Genomic DNA, 24,871 nt, shown 5'->3' on the forward strand with positions numbered 1-24,871 from the left:
CAGATTTTAAAATATTTCCTTTTTTGTCACTTGGAATATGCCATTGCCCACTGCAAACATCCTCTTGCCTCCCCACACCTCACCCAAAAATGCTGGAGCAATATGAGGTTAAGACAAAGTCTAGAGTATAATAATCAGTGGTAATAATCATGACCTTGAAAAATCTGATAACAATACAAAATTTTTAAAAGTTGAAGGTTATATTATATCTCATATTTAGGCAATGCTACACAACAATTATTGTATCCTGCTTTTTAAAAATTTAATGACATTTTTATGTGATCACGTTAGCTCTCATTTAGCTAAAATAATTAATGGGACAAATATATATGAGCATAGAGGCATATGTTATAAAAATAATTATAACATTATACATATTTAATATAAAGCTTCATATTTAAGACAAAAATGTATATATAAAATTTATATATTTTTTGCCTTAATTATAAGTGCATTTTATGAGTGAGTTCTGGTTAGTTGTTTAATTCTATGAGATGAGAAAAAATGTTGATATATTTCACAATATAAAAATTGACATTTAAAAACAAGTTCTATTTATTACAACAGTTTCTGGGTTAAAATAAAATTATACTGCTCAAAAAGGTTGATGCTATGTTTTAAATGTGTCCCCTAAAGTTTATATATTAGAAACTTAATTCTCAATGCAATGTTGTAGAGAGGTGGAACCTTAAGAGGTGATTAGGTTATAAGGGTTCTACCCTCGTTGATGGATTAATGTGGCTATTGTGAGAATGAGTTAGTTATCACAGGAGTGGGTTGCTGATAAAAGGATGAGTTTGGTCCCCTTTTGTCCTTTTTCTTTTGCACCTCTGCCTTCTGCTATGGGCTGACGCAGGAAAAGGGCCCCACCAGATGCTGACACCTTAATATTGGACATCCAAGCCTCCAGAAATTATCTGTTTTTTATAAGTCACCTAGTCTCAACGCTTTTGTTTCAACACCAGAAAATGGGCTAAGACAGTTGTTCTTAGTCCGTCTCATATAGGCATTCAATAATGTGTTTTTGTTTTGTTTTGTTTTGTTCTTTTGAGACAGAGTCTCGCTCTGTTTCCCAGGCTGAAGCGCAGTGGCACAATCTCGGCTCATTGCAACCTCCGCCTCCTGGGTTCAAGCGATTCTCCTGTCTCAGCCCCCTGAGTAGCTGGGATTACAGGCACCCACCACCACGCCCAGCTAATTTTTTTTTTTTTTTGTATTTTTAGTAGAGACGGGGTTTCACCGTGTTGGCTTGGCTGGTCTTGAACTCCTGACCTCAAGTGATCCGCCCGCCTCGGCCTCCCAAAGTGCTGGGATTATAGACATGAGCCACCGTGCCCGGTGGATTCAATGAATTATATATATTTATATTATATAATTTTTCATAAGAGCTTATGTCATATATGTTCATAATTTTCTTCATTCTGCTATTATAATTTTCAGACAAAGTTCTTATAGTTTGGGTACTTAGGGCTACAGATATATCTTAATGGCTCCAAAAAGTTTCCTAACACATTTCTGAAAATCAAATATAAATCTCTTTAAAAATTATATATAATATATGAGATGACTCAAATATAAAAATGAATTTATAGGGAACTCTCCATAAATAATAAAGCAGACATGTTCTCTGAAATAAATCTTTCCTATGATTTTAGAGTTCTACCGTTATGCTAAATTATTTTTCTCAAATAAGCTTCTATATGTTTCAATTCCATGGGAAATAGCAATTCAAAATTTAAAATTAGCTTAAAAAATCTATATGATCAGTCTTTTCGTGTTATCCACTAAGAGCGTAATTTGCAAGTAATTAATCAATAGATGTTCAATAAAAAAACCACTGAGGCATAGGTTGTCAATGTTATTGACTACTATCCTCTCTCATGGGAAAAGAAAAGTCCGTCACTGAATGACAAAGAATTTCCATTTTTAGAGTCTTTGCCATTTTAATGGTTATTTCATGGCACTATTGTTCTAATATCCTATATTTGCTTTCATGTGAAATATAGGCTTCATGAAAATCTGAAGAACTAAAGGATTAAATGATTGAACACTGATAAAGCTGAGTGAGGAGGCTTGGACATTCAACAGTTTTGCTTTCACTACCAAGTGGATGGAGGATTTTTAAAATTATTTTTCAAGCGTGCTCTTTAATTTGCCATTAGTACATGTTTACGTAAGTTTTCTATCACTTACGATTATCTTATATAAGACACAACATAAGTAAAAAGGGACAAAAGAATCCTATAGATACTCACATTGCTCCATACACCTGAGACCTAGTTATATTTTTGTCTCCAGCCTTCAGCTAAAATTTGCTCTGTAGAATTTATTCACCAAGGTCACTAAAGTCAGATCACTTTTATATTTTGCCCAACTGACGTCAGGTAAAGACAACTGAGTATTTCAAGTGCTGGGGTGCCTCATTATTTCGGGACCATTGGTCACAGGAATTATGCTTATCCAAGAACTTTTCTAGTGAGCCTAAAGTGGTGTCTTACTTGAAAATGAATTTTTCAGAGACAAATATCTCAATTTTCATTTGACAGAATTCTGTTACATGTGAAGATCAGCTTAAAGAGACTAACAGCAACAAAAAGAACATGACCACCTTATAAACATTATGGACCTCAGTGGACTAGGAAAGAGGACATTTAGAGTGGACTTTGGGAGGGGACAGAGGTTTCCCAAAGATTGTTATAGCTTAATGAGTTCCATGATCACACATCCATTATATCAGGTAAACATGGCTCCCTGCTGGCTCCCCAAAGCCTGCTGACAATTGGTGGTTATGATGTTAACTCACTTGAACACCCTAGAAATGTTTTAATGTCTTTTTCTCCTATTTTTACAACATTAGAACAAGGCTTGAATTTACCAAGAAAATGTAAGAGCAAAAACAAAATAACATAACTTGGGTACTTCTGATAGCAGTTCTGTGTTGTTACTATAAGCAATGCTTATTTTAAGAAATGATATTCTTCCAATTATTAAAAATAATTTTGAGAATACCTATGAATTTATCAGAAATAAAGAATTTTCAAATATCAGCACACTCTAATAAATTATGCCCCTTTAGTTAAAGGAAGGCCAAGATTAACATTGTACATATTTGTCTAAAATTACTGGTTTTAATTGCTTTTCATGAAACCAAAAGCGTAACATGCTTGGTTTTCAAAATACAAAAGTAATAAAACATGTTGTTTTAAATTTCAGGATTATTTTATTTAAAAGGGAGTTTTTCCCAATGAGGAGGAAAATAATACATGCATTAAGCATTCCTCACAGGCCCCTTACCTGAAGAGAAAATAATAGCATCAGCAAAGTACAGTGTCAACATTTAAAAGTGATGCTTGGTTTGGTTGTTTTCAAAAGCTGTATAGAATGATATGTGTAGTATTAAAAGAGACAAACCTAAGCCTTGATTTTAGTCTTCATTCTGATTTTCTGACAGAAAATCTTTAATGTAGAGACTCTGATGAGAAAGCAAACTATCCTTTATGTAAATTTATCACTTAGAAGCATTGAACATGTACTTGATGTTATACAAGCCCATCATTCTTCCTGGAATAAAAATTCCTCTTTTTTCAAGAAGTAAAGTGGTACTTATGGAGCATAAAAAGTAAAATAGATGTTCCTTTTCTCCATACCTGTTTATTTATAAGGCAAATGTAAAAGCCCTGCATGGTGAAAAGATATAATGAAAATCAGAAAAATCTTTATTTTTAACTGATAAAATTTAAAAAAGCTATCTGAAATAATACTACCAAGATCAGAAAAGTATTCCAGATTGCCAGTAATTTAGTCTTGATATTTTCAGATTCAACATGGCGGTGGATCCTCACAGGACATGCAGCAAGAGAGCAGTCATGATTTGAGGGGCCACCAACAAGTTAATAAGTAGTGGGAGAAACCCTCTGTTCTAATGTAGCAAAAATGTCATTTTAAACTATCTGAGGAAGAAATAAATTACATTTTGAATGACTAATCTGAGGAGAAAATATGAGAATCTATACTGAAGTATTTTCTGCAACAAGGATCTTTCCTTTGATAATAAAGGAGTACATTAATTATATTCATACAATTGTTAATGATTTCTTTTAGGAACTATTTTAAAGCCCACCTTGGGTTCAGCAGATTATAAAGGACATCTCCTACATATCTCACTCTTCAGGAGTTCATCTTATAATTACTGTATCATAATGAACAACCTATTGTAAATTGGTTCTCTTTTTCTTCACTAATTTTGTTCCTGCAATTCCCTCTGCTTAGATTTCCATCTAAGGCAGCAATAGTCTATATGGCACTTTTGTGCTAATTAGAAAAAGGCAACTTTGGACAAATGCAACCCCGGATTAGGGCACATAGTTTGATAAATAGAATGCAATGTGGATGTCCCTCCTCCTTTCAGTTTTTATATGTAGTTCCTTTGTGCAGTGCACAGACCTTGCAGCGGCCCTGATCTCTCCTATTCTAAACTTCACTGATTTCTAAGCATTAATAACTGCCCGCTGTGGGCAAAACTGGAGATCCAGAAAAGTATGTATGTAATAATAAAACTACAATAATGCTTAGTGTGTGTTAGGAAGTCACTTTGAGTTGGAGTTTTATAAATCTGTTCTATACTCACAACATCCCTTTGAGCTTTTTTGCAAAGAGGTGCGCAAAGGTTCAGGGAGATTGTGTATCATGGCCAGTGTTATACAGCTAACAAGTGATAAAGCCTGCATTTGAGGACAAGCAGACTGACTTTAAAACTTAATCTCATTACCTCAACCCTAATGTGTGTTTTGTAAATTACTGGGAACAGCTCAAGTGTAGGCTCCTGGATCCTGCACATACATTTCTCTCCTTGCATTCAAGTAGTAGGAAGCAAAACATGATCATGGGGCAAAGCAACATGAGAGTCTTGAGAGAGCCTTTTGTCCATGAATAATGTTTTAACTTCTTTATTGGATTTTTATAACCTGATTCACCCTGAAAAGGATTTAAAGATGATATCCTCCATTTAAATCATACCACATGGTGGCATATTAAACAACCAAACAAGCAAACAAACAGGTAAATTCCATCTGTTACAGTGGGGATTCTGGTATGAATAGCGCATTGCTGTTCTGTTTGTGGAATCCATGCCAGTCGTAAATATTTTCATCACGCAGGACTATATGACTGACTACTACTAGTATAACAAACATTATTACTAATACTGCTACTAATAAACTTCCTTTAATTGAGTGCAAAAAACAGGTATTATCTCAAAACTTCAAAAGAATAATGTATACTAGGTATCATTATCCCCATTTTATAGATAAGAAAATATAAACTTGAAGAGATAATGTAATTGATCAGAGGTCACAGTGCTATATAAGTGCAGTCTTTTCTTATACAATGATACACCATATTGCCACTGAGTATGGTAGCAAAGCAGAAGCTGCAAAGCATTACATCAAGGTGCCTTTCCATCTATGCTATGAATTCTACTAGTACATGTACCGATAACTTACATCACAGTTATTAATATACAGATGCCTAACACTACCCAGAAAACATTCTGCCCAGAAATGCTCAACCTTACTCTAGTCTAGCCTATAGATCTAATATCTAGTTTACAGAAGATATCAGTTATAGAGGACAAAGACAGATAAAATAATGAGAAAGTCAGAGCAAATTCAGAACATTGAATATAAGTGACAGAATCATTTCAAAAGGTCAAACTCATGTAAAAAATACGGAGGGACTACAATTCATTATAAAAGGAGAATTAAGAAAAAGAACAACCAAATATAATGTGTGATTCATGATTATGTAGTAGTTAAAAAGAAAAAAATGTTTAAAAAAGCCATAAAAGATAGCTTGGAAAAATTGAAAGATTGGAAAAATGTAAAATGAGCTACCAAATTCGGGAGGGAAATAAAGAAGATGAGTTTTACTGGAGGAATCATGGAAGATGTCATAAAATCAGGGGCATTTGTTCCATCTATTGCATGGCATTGCTCTGTGATTTTCCAGACTACATTGATTTCCTCATTGTCTAAACTAGAATCTTGACAATAACATTTTTGAATAAATATTTCTAGACGGCATTCTCTAATTGTTTCTCGTGTTTAAGCCTCTTCTCACCAGGATTCTATCTTCTACTCTTCGAATGGGTTCTGATGTGCTCAGTACAAGACTCTATAGTAGGTACTCAAATAGATTGAGGCATTGAATATTTATGTACACACAAGACTCTCAAAGCCTCTTGCTAACCAATGGGTGTATTAACACAAAGCAATGTGTGTTGCAATAAAATTCCAGTGTAAAGTCATGGATTAAAGGACTCTTTGAAGTTATTTGTAATTCCATTCTCTTATTGCAAAATTTAATCTAACTAGATGCTAATAAAAATAAGTTGGTACTTAACCACCAGGGGGAAGAAAGATTCCTTTCTTCCCCCTGGTGGTTATAGAATGCAGCCTCAACATATCTTGGTGAGGTGGGAGGCTTTATGCATTATTCTCCTGATTTTACGAGACAGGAAATAGACACAGAGAGAGGCTAAGTGACTTGCCCAAGGACAAAGAGTGAGTCAGATGCAGAGCTGGGAATCAAGCCCACTTCTCTTGGTTCCCAGTGTACAGCTTTTCTCAGCAAGCCATAATGCCTTTCAGATGGATCATTTCCTAAAATGTATTAAGTTGTTAAAAATTCAATATGGGTGTTACATTACTTTCCAGCTAGCTCTGTTTCTCACTACCTTACTAGAGCTATTATCAGAAGCTAAACTAATTGTCAGATTAGTAATTCCATATCTATAATTTTTAAGCAATACCTCATTAAAACTGGATATATACAAATATCTAAGAAGAATCAGAGTTTTTAGAGAATGAGGTTAGGAGTAACCTTTACAGTTGCCAAAAAAAAAAAAAAATGTAGCTTCAAAGTTAGGAGAAAGTGGAAATGATCATGTAGAACAAGGTCTCATCAGCCACCAGAAATTTTAAAACAAAAAGAACACAACAATGTTGTGTTCATGGTGAAGCAGCACTAAAAACAAAACTAACTAACTAAATAAATAAATACGTGTGTACATTGAAAAAGTGGAGATCCTAGGCCTTTCAAGAAGATTCTGGACACTTGTTTTTATTCAAAGCAATGCTTGTTCCATTAGCTGGGATTTTACCACTTAGTTCATTGGGAATTCTGGATCATGGACAGGCACCATCCTTTTCAGTGATAATTACTAGAGCCTCTTATTGTGCTAACTCAACCAGAAATGGTAACTAAGCAGGCCAGATACTCAAACTCCTTTACACAGTCCTCCAGCTGTGATCACTGGAAACATCACTAACTGATAACAATGCCCTTTACCAATGAATCCAGACTCAGTATAGGATCTCTTTCTATAGAGCAGTATGAACAGCCACCACCAATTGGTCACGACTGGTCCAAAACATTAAACCCATTCACTATATCTAGCATCTACTTATCTATGCACTCCCTTCTGCAAGCCAAGATGTAGAATCCTTATAGACCCATTGTCTTACCTCCCAGTTCTGATCAAATCCTTTGCTATTGTCTTTTATATGACTTGCTTATGCTTCTTTTTAAGTCAACATACCTAACACAGATTTCCTGAAAAAGGATCAATATGCAGTAGTCTGTTTTATAAAACGTATCTATATTTTTCCTTAGAAACTTTGAAAACAGTGGATTTCAAATGCCTTAAGAAGCATCATAAGAAGTAATCATAGTAATTCAGAATTCTAGTCAGCATATAATCAATTATTGCAGTGAATATTAAAATTAAAGTATTGAGCAGTTCTAGTCCAGCAACCCCACTGCAGAGTATATATCTAAAAGAAAAGAAATCAGCATATCAAAGAGATATCTGTGCCACTATTTTTATTGCAGCACTATTCATAATAGCCAAGATACGAAATCAACCTAAGTATCTATGAAGATGAACGGATAAACAAAATGTGGTACATATACACGATGAAATATTATTCGGTCATGAAAAATAATACAATTCTGTCATTTACAGCAACATAGATGGAACTGGAGGGCATTAAACAAAGGGAAATAAGCCAGGCCCAAAAAGGCAAGTATCACATGTTATTACTTATATGTGGGAGTTCATGAAGGTAGAGAGTAGAGCAATAAATACTGAAGCCCGGGAAAGGTGTGCTAGGGTGGGAAATGAAGAGTAGCTGGTTAATGATTACAACATACATTTAGATAGACAGAATAAGATCTGGTGTTTGATAGCACAATAGGGTGACTATAGTTAATAATTTATTGTACATTTCAAAGTGAAAGATTTGAAATGTTGACAACAAAAAGAAATAATAAATGTTTGAGGTGATAAAAATCCCAATTACCCAGTTTCAATCATTACACATTGTATATTTGTATCAAAATATGACGTGTCCATAAATATGTACAACTACTATGAATCCATAAAAATTAAAAATAGAAATACATAAGGTAATGAGCAAAATGATTTCTTTTGGAACAGTAAAACATATTAACGGAGGAATTTTTCTTGCAATTGGTTATCACCTTTAAGATAACCTTATGATACTTAAGAGAGTGCATTCAGTCAGAAGTCTGTAAAATTTCAACATCCTATGAAATGCTTTAGAGAAGTGATTGATTCCAGGCTGCAAACAGAGAAAATAAATACAAGATGAGCTTGGAACATCTGGCAGTGTTAGAAAATAAGAAAGCGCTCAAAAAATGTTGAAGATATGTCAAAGGGTAGAGGAGGCAAACTGAAAGAGCTCCCAGTGGCCAAAGGTGGAACAATTTGCGTGAGAAAATAAACAGTGATAGTACTAGATTATATCACAAAAAATAAAATAAAATATCTGTGAGTCTATACCTATATATATATAATATATATATATTATATATAATATATATATTATAATATATATAATATATATATATTATATATAATATATATATTATAATATATATATATAGGGGAAGTGACAGCTCTTCCTTAGAGAAGCATTCCAATTAATAAACGTATAGTAGAAAGAATGCATCTGGGCACAGTAGCTTATACCTGTAATCCCAGCACTTTGGGAGCCCAAGGCGGGTGAATCATTTGAGGTCAGGAGTGTGGGACCAGCCGGCCAGCATGGTGAAATGTCTATCTCTACTAAAAATACAAAAATTATCTGGGTGCGGTTGCATATGCCTGTAGTCCCAGCTACTCAAGAGCCTGGGAGGAGGAGGTTGGAGTGAGCTGAGACCGCAACACTGAACTCCAGCCTGGGTGACAGAGCGAGAGTCTGTCTCGAAAAAAAAAAAAAAAAAAAAAGGAATGAGAAAGATATCACCTCACTCAATTGATCAAGATTAACATAACTAATAAAAGGGTATATTGTCATGCATTTCCCAAGGGTATACTGAGTAGGGCACATCTCTTTGTGACAAGAATGAATAATTTCCACTTTATCATGAGAAAACATCAGACAAAGCCAAATTGTAGGACAGTTACTAAAGAACTGACCAGCAGTCCTCAAATGAGCCCAGGTTATAAAAGTAAATGAAAGACAGATACTCTCACCAACTGGATGAATCAAAGGATGCATGACAATTTAATGCAGTGAACATTGCATCCTGGATTGGATATTGGGATGGAAGGTCATTAGTGGAGAAAACTGGTAAAATATGAATAAAATCTATACCCTCATTAATAATGTTGTCTTGCCAATGCTACATCTTTGTTTTAATATTGTATTATAGTTATGTATTATGTTAGTATCTGGGGAATTAGTTGAAGGGTGTATGGAAACCTTCTGTATTAGACTTAAAAATTTTCTGTAAGTCTAAAATTATATCAAAATATAAAGTTAAAAAAATACTTCGTCAAATAATGAGTTTGGATAAACTAATTCTTATGTGAAACACATGTATGAAGTCTGAAGTCAGTGTGTGGTAACGGAGCACACGGTTGGCCCTTGTTTAGTCACAGCTTCCCAAGGAACGGAAAGATAAAATACAAACCTAAATGTGATCTCATTTGTATCTCAGTATGAGAATTTGTCTACTTATCAGAATCATATCTCTGCTGTCTTCCCTTTGCTGTATTTCTCTTCTGCTCCCTTTTTTTCTTTTCTTTATTTCCTTCCACATTTCACTAACAATGTGTGTGTGACATTGTAATGTTGTTTCAACCACGTGCTGTTACTTCCCACACGGAATATTTTCCCCCAGGCCCCTGCAGTACTAAGGCTGAAATCTCCGCTTAGCATTTCTTCATTAGTATTAAGAGAGTTTTGTTTCTTAGAGCACTTTCAGAAACATGATCCCATGTTAAGTCACAGTTGGGTCTAATGTCATTAACCCTCTGCTGGGTCATTAACGATTTTCTCTGCATCCACGTTCTCTCCCCCAATTTTGCTTTACGTTTAGCAAGGGGGAGGAAGATGTGAAGGCAGAAATGCAGGATTCATCCTCGTATTCTTCTTTCCGAACCCACATCCTGCCATAATGGCCCAGTCGAAATATCTAGTCATTCTGCTCGGCTCTCTAGGGCCATCTTTTGCCTGCAGTGCACCAAGTAAAAACATGTTTTCATTGTGACCCAGACCAGCCTTCTATTGATATCGGCAACTCAGGGGTTGCATAGTAAACCACAGGCTGTTAGCCTCAATGTTGAATCCAGCAACTTGCTTTATTGGTTCCCACAATGGATTTTTATTTGTGTGTGTGTGTGTGTGTATGTGTGTGAGAGAGAGAGAGAGAGACAGAGTCTGTGTATGTGTTTTCTGCTTTATCTTGATAGGCAATATTTAAAACTTAGGGCATTTTGCATAAAAATTCAGATTCCCAGCCAGTCTTAAAGGCCTGTAACCCTGGGCCCACATTCACTCAAGGCCAGAGTCTGCTCAAGTTGAATATCAGCTGCCCTTTTGGACAGTGTGGATTTTCTCCAATTTACAAGTCACCCACATCATCTTCTGACCAGCCTGGCTGCTATATGCTTTTGTGTTTGCAAAGCTTGCCCTATATCTTGACTTTTAATCCATAAAGATCAGTCAAATATGTCTGAGTGCCATTGCTTGACATGATGAGCAAAGAAATTTAAGCAGCCTTTTCCTCTGAGTCTAGGAATCTCAGAAGCCACAGTCAACCCTATTTCTCTCTGTGAAACCATAGAAGAAAAGTTGCCAGTCATTTTCTTTTGCCTGCAGAAGGGAAGAAAAAGGGCAGGATTCCTACTTCGGGTTCCTTTATATGATTTTTTTTCTTTGCTTTTTAAGGAAATGTTATTACTCTTTTTACAAATTGCACTCAACTCTCACTTACATAGTGACTCTCGGGCTTGGGTTTACAATGTCGTGATGGAGCCATTACTGTTGTATTTTGCATGGAAGAATTTTACTAATCCTCTTGGGTATTCATCTCTAAATCTTGGTAAATTCAAATAGCTTCAGCCTCTGAAAGTTTATTTTTTACTTAAGTGATTTTCATGCTATTGCTAGATTTTTCAGGTGTCTCCCCAGCTTAACAGCTATCTGAATACGCTTTGGTTATTTCCCTTGGCTCTTTACAGCAGGTTTATGGTCTGTTCCAAGTGGTCAACATTTCCTGCCCAAATGACTTTAACTGTGAGTGTGCAGTCAGTAATTATCATTTTTGTGCTTTACCTAATATATAAATAACTCCTTTATATTCATTTTGAACCTGTTCCCATAGTACTTTCCTTATGAAAGAAAAAAGCCCTTCAGCAGACTTTGGTGTGATATGAGCAGAGTTCTAGTCAGGGGGCATAAATCATACCTCGTATTCACACATATACAAGTAACCCTTCCCCTTCCTGCTGTTTTTATTTACTTAGATTAATCTATTTCCAAACATTTGGCACCCCTCTGCTAAAGTACACAGCAAACAAATTTACAGTGAGTCCCAAATTAAATATTAATGCAAAACCTCCAGCTTCAAATTTCATTTGGTTCAGTCACTGTAAAATTTAATAAAATTTTGGTATGTGTTTCATATTTAACTTATTTCAAGGTATAATGTTGATTTTAGCATTGAAATTTTGGAGCCAAATTATCAAAGAGGGTTTGACAACATGAATGAAAAGTAAACTTAAAGTGACAAATTAGATTTCTACACATGCATCTAGCAAATATCTACCAAACCTGCATGTAAGCTCTTTGCACAACAAATAAATTAGTTGAGACCTTTTGCTTCAATATTTTATTTAGGCATTTCTAAAATTTTAAATGCCTGAGCTTTGAATCTCTTTTCATTTTAACCTAATGCATGTTTAGTGTCTCTTCCCTTAAGTCTAAAAACATACCATGCTTGAAAACTGAGAAAGCAGGTTATTTTCTTATACATTACTTATAATGATCATGTAGCATTTCCAAGATAATTTCTCTGGTTGAAGTAAAGTATATTCTTCCATAATGCTGCAGGTCCAGCAATATAAAGTAAATAGTGTTTAAAAGAGTTGATTACTCCAAGCTGCCCTTTTGGCACTCTGTTTAGATGCTCTTCATAACCTAAAAACAAACTGAGTGAGATGTTTTGGGGATTAAGCTGGTACTCTGAAATGCAGATTTGGACATTAACTTATAAACCTAAACTCTCACTTTTTCTCAAAGTAGAGAATGGGAGAGAAAGCACCAAAAGAGAAGACAGAGCAATGAAAAAAATCATAGGAACAAAATCCCAAAACAATCTTCAAATACCTTAGGACCCAGGGTAATTCAATCAGCTTAACAGTAACAATATTTCCTTCAAATAGTGTATTCCTTTCTCTTTTTTTCATATATTCTCTAGGCTGTGATATTTTTCTTTCCATCAGTTTTATAGTACTTTCCTCCTTTGTCTTTCTTTGCCTCTCACTCTCTCTTTCCTTTTTAGCTTCAACAAGGACTAAATAGACCCCAAACCGTTTGATCCATATCCACAAGCAAGCTTTCCTTGACAATCCAAAGTTGTACAATTGCTAGTGTTTTTATTTTCTAGTTTTGGTTTTAATAGCGTGGTTATTTCTGCCTCCGAGTCTACAAACCACACTGAGACTGGTACATGTTAGCATGTCAGGCACTACAATGTTTATTCAACGAATGTGTAGATACGTAAGAATAATCCAAGGGCTCTAATTGTCCAACAGGTAATAACTGTATATCATAAACTCTTACCTGGTAGGTTCTCCTAACCTGGCAGATCCTCACCACTCACTTCTTTACTACTGGTTTTTTTGTTTGTTTGTTTTTTGAGACAGAGTCTCACTTAGTTGCTCAGGTTGGAGTGCTGTGGCACAATCTCTGCTCACTGCAACCTCCACTTACCAGGCTTAAGTGATTCTCCTGCCTCAGCCTCCTGAGTAGCTGGGACTACAGGCACATGCAACTATGCCTGGCTAATTTTTGTATTTTTTGTAGAGACGGGTTTTCACCATGTTGGCCAGGTTGGTCTCAAACTCCTGCCTTCAGGTGATGTGCCCACCTCAGACTCCCAAAGTGCTGGGATTACAGGCGTGAGCCACCGTGCCCGGCCTTTACTACAGTTTTCTTGGAATTTCCAGGGAGGGTGATGAATACAGCCAATAATAGCTTTGTTACAATTTCTTCCCTTTTTCCTAATTAAATATTCATCAGCAGGAACTTGAGTGTCAGTACAAACTCTTCTCAATCATGTCAAGAATTCAGGGACAATTGAAAAGGAGCTCTTTCTTTAAAACACTGCAAATTTCTTCAACAAACAAACCCAAATGAGTCTTCATAGGCCAATGCCTGTTTCTTTTGCTATTATGCTGGTTTATTTTGATAGAAATAACAGCAAAATTATTGCTTCCATACTTGCCAATGCTTAAAACATTGCTAAGTGTATCATTTTAACTAATTCCCTAAAGAATACTGTGAGTCAGACTCAATTAATTCCATTTTACAGACATGGCCTAGGTAAACACAGGGTGTTAGGAAATATGGTATTAATTATTCTGAAATATAAAAGAAAAAGCAATAAGAAAGTAAACAATATTGCAGGGCCCACATATGACCATCATGTGACTTTTATTGTGAACCATGTTTTACACAAATCAATAAAAGGCACTGCAAAATGGAATGTACCCATTTAAAATAGCCTGAAATAATTTATTATCTGATTAGAATATTAACCCTTTCCTCCAAAGATTATCTTTCGAGGCTTTATTTCATGCCTATCCTCCCTAATACATAGAATGGTGCTGCACTCATTCTTATAGAAAATCTTTCTAAACTGAAAATGCAAATCTCTGTTGTAGCTTGTCCTTATTGCCACTACTACTTCCTCATTCAAGCCATCAACATCTTTTCCAGGATGAATTTGATAATCCCTGAACTGGATTCATCACTTCCCTTCTTGTCCTTCTTTTCAGACCAAACATGATCTCTTTAAAAAGTAAGTTGCATCATTTTCACCTCTGATTAGACAGCCAGTAGCTGCTCAAAATCAGAACCAAACCCAAATGCCTCACTTTGATCTGCATGACCCCACCTGACCTAATCTGACTTCACCGTAAATATGGCTTTCTCTACTTCTGTTCTCTCCCAAACACACACAGTTTATTTCAGACAAAGTGACCTGCTTTCTTTAAAATACCAAAATCACAACTTCCTCTCAAGGGTTGCATAGAAAATTCCTCCCTCTAGATGACTCAGAGCTTGTCCCCCGTCATCACTTAGTTTTACCAAATATGTCACTTACTCAACAAGGCCTTCTGCGATTATAACTACGACTCCCAGTTGCATTGTCCTCAGTCACATTATATTATTTTTCTTTCTTTTTAGCAAAGATGTTATTTATTTATTTGTTTGCTGTTTCTGTCTCCTCTTGCACTAAAGCCCTATCAGCCCAGTTACATTGTCTACCTCGTTCACTTGCTTCATTCCAACCACGTAAAATAGTGATTACCACTTATTTGCTCATCTTTGTCAAATGAGTGAATAAACATATGAATGATCACCAACTATATGAGTTGCTTCAAGGATCATGTGATTCAGCAAGAAAAAAATGTGAATGAAAAGCGAAGGCATGCTGAAAATGTAAAGAGCTTCTTGCTATTAGTAACTCATATTAAGCAAATAAGATAATCAATAAAATAATAGGTATTTATGTAATGCAATACATGATACGATGTGTTTTCACAGACATTACACTCTGTGCACTCACAGAATGTTAGGATCATAGCTATGTTTATCTTCTCAGAATGGGTCGGAGCAATTTTCTGTAAAACTCTGGTGGTGTTTTCACAGACACCCAGATGAAAATACACACAAGGTAAAACCCTCATGCCCTTCATTACTTTATGTTCTCCTAGCAATGAGAATAGCAAGGCAAGTCAAAATGTGCCAAGATGTTGGTTCTTTCACTGTCAAGATTAATTTCTAAATATTTGACAAGATCACTAGCAAGTGAAAATAGGAATAAAACGTGCTAGGAGAAGGAACTGTAGAATTGAGTGTAATACAACAACGGACAAATGAGAAGGTTTAAGTTCTGAATATCTGATATATTTAGTATATCTAAATTCAACACTTAGATTTAGATATTCTAAATGTTGATCATGTTGGATAGTCATCAAATTTTCTTGCAAATAAGATTAGTGTTCTGTTGTATTACAGGACATCAATATAGTGCTCCTGAACTGCTAGTCTTTGTGTTAGACATGACATCAATACAAGGGCGCTCAGCAAGAGTGCCTGAATTCTGAGTTAGTAATTTCATCTACAAATCTGATGTAGTTATTATGCTTAATGAAAATCTCAAAAATATGGATGCCCAGTGGGCACAATCTGTAGTGCTTTCACCTGATAAGGCAAGAATCTCACTCACGAGGTGGTGTCATTATCACTGTACTTCCAGATCTTAGTCATGAAAAAAATGCCTTAAAATTTAATAGAGTTAGATAAAGTGGAATATTGCAATAAAGCACACTTGCTATTCTAACATTTTTGTCCCAATAAAAATATACCATTAAAAGCTTTGGAAATGCACAAAATGTCTTAGATAATCTAAAAACTGAATCATTTTTAAATCTCTATAATATCTATTTTAGCAAAAGTTTAAGGTTCTAATTAGCTCAGCTACTTGATCTGAGCAGTAGTGGACAGAAGCTTCAATAAATTCTGACTATCAAAGTTCTCTTTCTTGGCATTGTTTTTCTTCCTTTCCTTACACATCCTAGTTTCAAAAGAAAACAGATGATTCTAAACACATTTTGGTTATCAGCATTACACCTACAGCTTTTCTTTCTCACAAATATCTCAAGATATGCTAGGAACACACAAAGCAACCACAACTAAGTTTCATTTCTCCCCAAAACTCATTGTTAGTTATCTTTTCTCATTTTAAGAAGAAAGGGCTAAGATGACAAATCGTCATTAAAGAAAAACTCGGCGGTAGAAAAATCCTTCAGGAACTATATATTCGTATTTCTAAAGTTAAGCAGTCTTGGAAGTCTTGAAGGATGTCAATGCAATGTGGAAAAGTTAGGAAGGGATGTCCTATTGATTGCAAGAATAAAACAAGAGATGATAGGTGGTACCTTGATCTTACCTAAAGAAGAAACATATTCTTTTGACTAAAATGAGGTCATGTTTCAACAATACCTGTCTTTGGTCTGAAGGCTAAGCCAGTCAGGACAATGAGGTGTATGCAACTCAGGAAGAGATGTCTGACTGTTAATAAGAATGTATTGTGAGATGAAATGTAATGTCGGTATCTTAGCAAGGCAACATGATCTATCTTCTTCAAGAAGTTTTTTTTTTTTTTGTTATTTTTCTCTTAACAAAGTTGGAAGAAATTGTATATGAAAAGGTACTTTCTCAACTTCTGTAAAGGATATAGTTATAATATTATTCATGTTTAAATGGAAACTTTTAAATACACAAGCTTATATCTGAGAAACTTTTATATACGAGCTTATATTTGAGAAAAATAAGATTAAACAAATGAATCTGTGGTACAAATGTATTAATCAAAATTAATTTTCTTTCTTTTCTAAAGGTAAAGACACCTTTGAAAAGCATTACATATTTACAACTATTCTGCAATATTTAAGAAGAAATCCCAAATGTGGACAATACATCATTATTAAACAAATATGAGTTATTGAACAATAGAAAAACATGATTTTTTAAATTTTTATTTTAGATTTATGGGTACATGTGAAGGTTTGTTACATAGGTAAACATGTGTAACAAGGGTTTGTTGATCATATTATCTTACCACCCAGGCGTTAAGCCCAGTGGCCAATAGTTATCCTTTCTCCTCCTCTTCTTCCTCCCACCCTCCCCCTTGAGTAGACCCCAGTCATGTTGAGACATGATTATTTCCAAAATGAGCATTACTCTTTTCCACTAATGATACTTACAAATTTGAAGTAATAGGGAATAAGATCAACAAATGGGTATACTCATTTATTTATTCATGCCATTGCATTTTTAAAAATCATAATTGGGTACCTAATTGTAGACTAAAACTAAGTTAATGTGACTGCATAGCAAAATTATTATAGTCATATTTAAAATAGCATTTAATCCTGTTTTCCATTTATGAATGATTTCCACTATATATATTCTTTATTGAGAGAAAATCTTTGAAATCACATTTTGGAATGTATTTAAGTTTTTTTAATATTTCACAAAATGGAGAAATACAAATTCAGTTAAAAAGTAAAGACAAAAAGAAAAATAATAAATTTCCACTTTCAATATAGTAAATTCTCTGAGTACAAATGAATTCAGAATACTTATTTATTTTCTAATAGTGTTTTAAACTTGTATAATACCCCATTATATAAATATGTAGTTACTACCAAAAATATTTCATTTGCCTAGTATGAGAGACGCAACAGCAAAAGCACATATGATTTGCTCTGCAAACTAGAAATATGTTGCATAATTCTTTCAGGGAAATATGTTGTTGTTATTGTTTCTTCATAGAATCTCAATTTAGGCTTTTCCTGCAAGACCAGTCTTACATTTTTTTTTACAGGATGTATGGCTATTATTTAATAGTTTTGATTTCCATTTAGTTACTAGTCAGTTTCATCAATTAGTTTAGTCAGGGAGCTCAGTCAAAATATGTGGGCTTGTATAGAGATAGCCTAAATCGAAAGGATGGAGAGAAAGAGAGATGGAGAGAGTGAGACTGACTCTACATTTTAATATCACTCAATTTAGAACAGAGCAATACATAATACATATTTTCTAACTTGGCCTTATAATTATGCCAGGGGAAAAAGGGAGGCCATCTGATCATTTATGAAGAGGAAAATATAGATTTAAAATTGTGAGGGCAGATCATAGAAGACAAACAGAAAAAAAAACAGCATATACATTTTGAAGATGTTAACCTTACTTGTTGTGCTGTATGGCAGAATCTCCTGAATCCTTCATTCTCCTTTCTCTAAAATAGAGCGTTCGTATGTACTTGGTGAGATTGACATGTTATTCAAGTGAGAGAGGACTGAGGAGCCAGAACAGAGATTCAATACTATTGCAAGTATAATACTTTTCAAAATTGAGTGAGTGAGGTAAAGACACTCATTCTGTGCCAGTGGAACTCACATATGGAAATTAGTCCAAAAACCAACTTTTAAAAACTCAAATTATTTTTAGAGATATTTTCATTTTTTGTCTTATTTACTGTTTAAATAATATTTTATCCCAAAAAACTAATAAGTTTTAAAAATCTCCATCCAAAATAAAATAACTGGAGAATGTTCCCAAGGCCTACAAACTATACAATTTGTGATTGCTCTGTTGCAATTTCATTTCTATGTCTCTAGACAATGGTTTGTGACACAGGTTAAATTTGGGAATAGCTATCCATGTGAAAATGTATAGCAACTCCACAGAAGAAAATAAAAAGCATCCCTTGACATTTTTCTGTTTGGTTAGCTAATTTTTCCTACTCTCTCCCCTCCTCTGCCAAAAACAAAAGAAAAACCTTCTTATTTGACCTTTCTACGTATCAAGATAGTTTTGGTCATTATTCTTGGATTATATAGGGGCAGCCAGGTTTCTTGAAGAAATTTAAGAAAAGTTTTAAAACTATCTAAGGTAGACATAGATATTTTCTCATAGGAGTTTGGCTGAGCATATATTCTGATTAATTCATAATGGAACTCAATCTTTGGCTTTATTTTCTTTAGCATTCTGCTACTAAATGTATTGCTTCAAATTATAAGCATTGGGTATACCATAATTATATTCATTTCAAAAGCAGATAATTTTGACACGTGTTTCTGCCACACAGTCAGATTCTGTTAAAACAAAATACTTGTTATATCGAAATGTATTAGAATATTATATGCTATGAGTCAAAAAATAACTCAAAATTTTTGTCATTTCACTTTTTTTTGTCCAGATAAATAGACATGTTTATCCGGAGTTTTGAAAAGCAAAAGTTTCATTCATAAAAACCATCACCAATTTTCAAGCCAGAGTGATATTTTTAATGGCGTTTGTGCCAAGGAAAGCCATTTTAAAGCAGATATACAGACACACATAAACACACACAGAGAGAGATAAAAACGGGGTTGGGGGCTATTGTATAGGTGGGTTCCACTTACTACTAACTTAGTTTGACGAATGATATCATGTCGGCACAGGCATGTTTAACTTTTAGGATTAATTCTACTTTCTTTGAATGCATCTATCTAGAATGAAGACAAGTGTTTCCTTTGTACAAGAATTGTTTTGACAGACAGCCACAGAAGATAGAGAAATCTATTAGTATGTTTGACTGGTACTTTTTACTATGCAGAATTCCTATAACCAGGAAAATGCTGAAGGAAAGGGAGGGAGAGTTGCACATTTCATATTAAGATACAAAAATTAATGGCAGAAACATAAAAACCTGGATCCATATATAGAATGGAGAGAAGACATAAAGTTCCCTCAACATCATAATCCTTGTACAAGACCAAGTCCTGTTCAGTTCAGGTGACTTTAAATGGAGCTGATTTTTATGGTATCCCCTGGGCTGAGAAAAGAAATTGACAAGGTAACTGGCAAGAAACTAATGTCCTGGATCCAATAGATTTGCAAACTAAGTATTTCTGCATACCTCCACCTTGAAAAACAAGTAGCATTTAGAAAGTGTCATCTAAGTCCTAAGAATACATTAACCATATCACTCATCTAGCACCCTTTCTAAGAAAATTTCCTTTACTTTCACTTACATTTTTAAAAAATCACTTCCATATTTGTAATTCTAGCACAGTTAATATTTAATTTTTCTGTAATATTCTCATATCTCTCTCCATTCTTAGAGGTCTAATTATATTCAGATTCACACTGGTGGCACTTTCCTTAAATTATTTTTATACTGTAAATATTTTCATAAAATGTTTTTAATAACGAGATAAAAACATTTTAAGAAATTATTTTGTCTAAAGATATTTTAATCCATTCAAGAAATACTGATTCAGATTCTGATGTATGGCAGAATCCATCCATCCATCCATCCATCCATCCATCCATCCATTCATCTTTTTCCTAAATTTATCTTCAGCTTTCTCTTAACTCCTTTTTTCCTCCTGAATTCTGTTTTCTGCAATTCACATTCTTTCTTATTGTTTTAGCACATTTAAATTCTTTCTTTACCTTTTCCATTTTCTCTTTTCTCTCTTACTCAGTTTAAATTTGAGCTTGAGAAGAGAGAAAGAGAACAAATTCAAAGATTAGCAACCTCTTCAAAAGAAAACTTTAATGTTATTTGTGGCATATGAAGAGACATAAATCGCAGTTCATTCTTCTTTGAGGGGAGATTAAAATTTTGATATGCATTTAATTGCCATTGTTAGATGGTTTTCTATACAGATAATTAAAATGACTATAACAGCATGAACTTTAATTGTTTGGAAATGTGTCTCCACATTGTATCATATTCGAGAATTTAACAGAGACTAGTATTAGGCCTCTCAATCCCTTTTCTTTTCAGAAAATTTGACACTTTAAGATATACTTCCTTTTAAGTTTTAATCCTTATCAAGCAATACTTTGATATGATATGACATTGTTATATGACAAATTAGTTGATTCTAAGTGAATCTGATTTATCTTCCAATTTTGGCTGTTAAGAGTTACAAAGATGTTTCCTTTTTAAGATGTGATAGAATGGAATAAAAACTTACATGTACATTAGTTTAGCTCTGTATAAAATCAGTATAAACTAATAAAATAAACAATAAGGAATTAAAAGACAAGTGCACGTATATGGTTTGAACATAAACATACGAGTTGGTTTCAAGCCTTTTTCTATTTAATACAATGTTTGAACTTATGAATGTATAAAGGAAAAGCACAGCTAGAAGGTAATACAAACACTTCTGATATAGTTCATACAGTTTGAGAAGCTACCTATTACACAATAAGTACACGTAGAACCTAAATGTGAATTCTCATTTTTTGTCAAGCAGTTAGCTCTTGCACTACAAAATGCACCTGTATAATTCACATGCCTGTTCTATTATTCAAGGACGATTGACATAAGCCTGTGCAGAAAGTTACATCTCATTAACCTCTTTCTTGAGTTTATATTCCCATATCTTCTGTTTCAGCATATTAGTGAGGGAAGCTTGTCATAATGCAGTAACACTTTCTTTCTTAACTTTCAACAAGATTTCTCTCTTTAAAATCCCTTTTTCCAAATGGGGCCCATCCTTTTCACTTTTGGTAACTGTGAGAATTTTAGCTCTTTTCTAACAGTTTTGAAAGTGTGTTAAATATATAATAGTGGCAAAGTGCTGGTCTACAATTATTTTTACTTGTGCTATCTGATATAGTACTTCATGTGGACGTGGTGATACAGCACGACACTATTTCATTTTTTAGAAAAAAACTAGCAATCGTTTACCATGTGCTCTGCTTCTATCTTAGATGTTCCTCTCCCTCATGAAACTAAATTGGCACCAAATATAATCCTTTTAGTTATTTAATATTCTATCTCAGAAGAAAGTTGGGGGGTCTGTATTTTTTATGTTCTATATAAAATTCTCTTCAGATATTTACTCCAATCATGGTAGCAATAGTTCTATCCTCATAAATGTATACAAAAGCATTGAGAACTCAGCTTTAGATAAAGTCAAATTTCTGGAGATTGGAGACTCAATCAGGAAGAGCCCAATAGCAGTAGTCTGCCAGTACCATTATATTTTGCTAGCACACTGGGCTGAAAATCTCCATTCTGTTCATCTGCTCTGGTCCAACTTCAAACATTTTTCCTAAGAAAGGTTGAGAGCTGATTGTTCCAGATCAAAGACATCATCATTTCAAGGAGAGCTATGTGCTTCCATTTCATCAGTATAGTTTCCAACTATTCCACACCAACTTCAAGGCAAGTTGAGCAAGTTCAGAAGCTATGGTTAGGTGGCAATGATATGCTTAAAAGATTATCACCAGTAAGTGTCAGATTTCCTAAAGGAACTCAGATTAGTCCCACCACTGGTAGAGGAAATAACACGTGTGGGTATGTTATAAAGGCTAGAATCTGGCTGCCAACAGCAGGTTGAATAGAAACACTGCAGTTCATTCCCCTGTTCTTTCCTATAATGAAGCAATATTTTTTGTCAATTCATAATCTGCTTCATGTAAATACAATAACTAAATCTCCCAATGCAACATTCTGCCTATTTGCTTGGCATTGGGATCTGGGTTTCTTTTCTCTGTCTCTCTCTCTCTCTCTCTCTCTCTCTCTCTCTCTTATTTAAACTAAAAAGCTGAACTATACCAGTCAATATAAGCTCATTTTCTGATTTAAAAAAAAAATCTATGATACTTCTGATTTTACTTTAACCAGTTAACCATTCCAAGGCCAGGGCCAGTGCCCCAAATATTCATCTAGTATTTTCCTCCCTTTTTCACCAGTGCATCTGTTGTCAAAGATTATTAAACTCGCACAGGGATTCTTGATTTTCCAGATGAAAAGTTTATAGAATCCCGGCTTATTCTAATTCCTACCTCCTTTCTCCTCTGCTCCCCATAGCCATTCCCTTCTAAACTTCTACCATTCACCAGCTGCTTGGAGAAAAAGGAAAAGCAAAGCGCCAGACTGGAGCGAGGCACTCCAGGGGTGGGTTAGCCCCTCAGAGCACCTGGGCTGTGTCACAGACCCTCAGAATCGAAAAGTCAAGTTCAAGCAGGTGCGTGCGCCCGGAATCGTCCTAAAAGCCTCTCTGCTGATGACAGGACTCTGACCCCAGTCTGCCCCCAGGAAGGGGCTATAGAAACGAAAGGGGCTTGAATCGGCGCTTTCGCCGCTCCACGGACCTCGAATGCAGCAGGTAAGGAAGTTAACCTGGGCGCTAAGTTGAGGGCGGACACGCTTAACGCGGAGAACCTGGAGCTCGCAAAAGCTCGCAGTTGAGCGCCATCGCGGAAGGAAGTCTTTCGGAAATGCGAATTCTCATTCCAACATCTGCAGCGCTTAGGATGCGCGGACAGAAGCGCACAGCCAAGTGCACACACTCCCGGAGGGGACAAAATGGGGACCGGGAAACGGCCAAAGGGAAAAGCTGTGGGGGTGCCGAGGACTCAGGCACTTGGTTCAGAAATCCCGCACCGCACCTCTCACCCCCCAACAGGGCCAGCGCACGGTGGTCACCCGGTCCCGGGGAGCGGAGCTACAAGGACTTAAGTTTCACACTCACTTATCTGCAAGCATCGCCCAGCAGGAAAGCGAAGGAAGTCAGGGGAGGGGAGCGGGGAGGTGTTCTCCTTACCTCGGTCGGCTCCCACGGTCAGCACCCTGGCGATCGGCAATAATCCCGAGAGAGTGAGTAAGGCGAGGAGAAACTCGGACATTGTGGTCGCCCGATAAGGAAGCCTGCGCTGGAGACTGCTCGGCGGCACCTTCGGCCCGGCGGCGGCGGCGGCAGCGGCCGCTTGGAGCCCGGAATCGAGCGGCGTCATTTACAAATGTCACTGGAAATTCTTCAGCTCAGTGAGTCCAGCCAGTCAGCCTTCTCCTGCCTGGAGCAGGATGTGGAAGGTGGAGGGATGCGCGCGTGCGGGAGAGAGGAGGGAGAGCGTGTGTGAGAGCGAGCGAGCCGCCCGTGTGTCTTGACTTTTCAATGCAGGGTACGTCTGATCTTACATCACGCAAGAGGGGCAGTGAGAGATGCCAGCGGATGGGAATTCACTGATTAATCACCGAATCCACCACACACCCCTTCGTCGTCCACATAAATCACATCTATTACTTAATAAGAGGCATTTAACACAACAGGAAAATACCACCGCGAACGGAGAGCGCCGCAAATCACAATTATTTTAATCCCCTTGAAGGGAAAGTAACTCGAAGCTGGTTCTGTGGGGATTTGGGTCTTTGGAGAAGGGATAGACTTCTGCATTGGGCTGAGCCAGCCAGGCGCCTACAATGCTCCGCAGTTCACAGCCAGCTGGGAACCCTCAGCCGAGCACAGGGCTCCTTCTGCAGGCAAAACAAAGGTTCTCCCTTCGTTCCTCGGAAGCTTCCTTCCCGGGAAGGAAGGACAAGCCAAGAAACAGAGCTTCTCTTAGGGAAATGGTTTCCTGGGCTCTACACAGAATCCCAGTACTTCCTGAATTGCACTTTTAACTTTTATGCTGAGCAGCACCTGGGGACAAAGAGGCAAAATTTAGTGACTCAGCAGAAACAAAAAGCAAAACAACCCCAAAAGTCATTAACCGTTGCGTAAGAAGGGAAGGTTAATGGAAAAGGCTATTGAGGTCCCCAGGCAGGGAACAATAAAGCAACGAATTGGCAGCGTTTTTCTCTGGGGTTCTGTCTTTAAAAGGGTACTTCGAGCCATTTTAAACAGGCTTTGAGGGTTTTGTTGTTGTTTTTGTTTTGTGTTTTGTTTTCCTTTTCCATATACTAGAGGGGT

At 35.9% G+C, this 24,871-nt stretch overlaps 1 protein-coding gene across 2 annotated transcripts in view; it reads right to left on the reverse strand.

Moving 5' to 3' along the window:
* Positions 1-24,572, reverse strand: part of LRP1B (LDL receptor related protein 1B) — a 1,892,531-nt gene extending 1,867,959 nt beyond the window's left edge. Inside the window, exon 1 of one of the 2 annotated variants that reach the window (XM_031008804.3) lies at positions 23,726-24,572. In XM_031008804.3, coding sequence (XP_030864664.2) covers positions 23,726-23,915 — 190 coding nt within the window. In that variant the 5' untranslated portion in view covers positions 23,916-24,572. The remainder of the gene's footprint in view (positions 1-23,725) is intronic. The other variant, XM_055380092.2, reaches the window with a different exon arrangement.
* Between the last annotated feature and the right edge of the window lie 299 nt (positions 24,573-24,871).

The sequence above is a fragment of the Gorilla gorilla genome, chromosome 11 (assembly GCF_029281585.2).
Source record: "Gorilla gorilla gorilla isolate KB3781 chromosome 11, NHGRI_mGorGor1-v2.1_pri, whole genome shotgun sequence".
Taxonomy (NCBI): domain Eukaryota; kingdom Metazoa; phylum Chordata; class Mammalia; order Primates; family Hominidae; genus Gorilla; species Gorilla gorilla.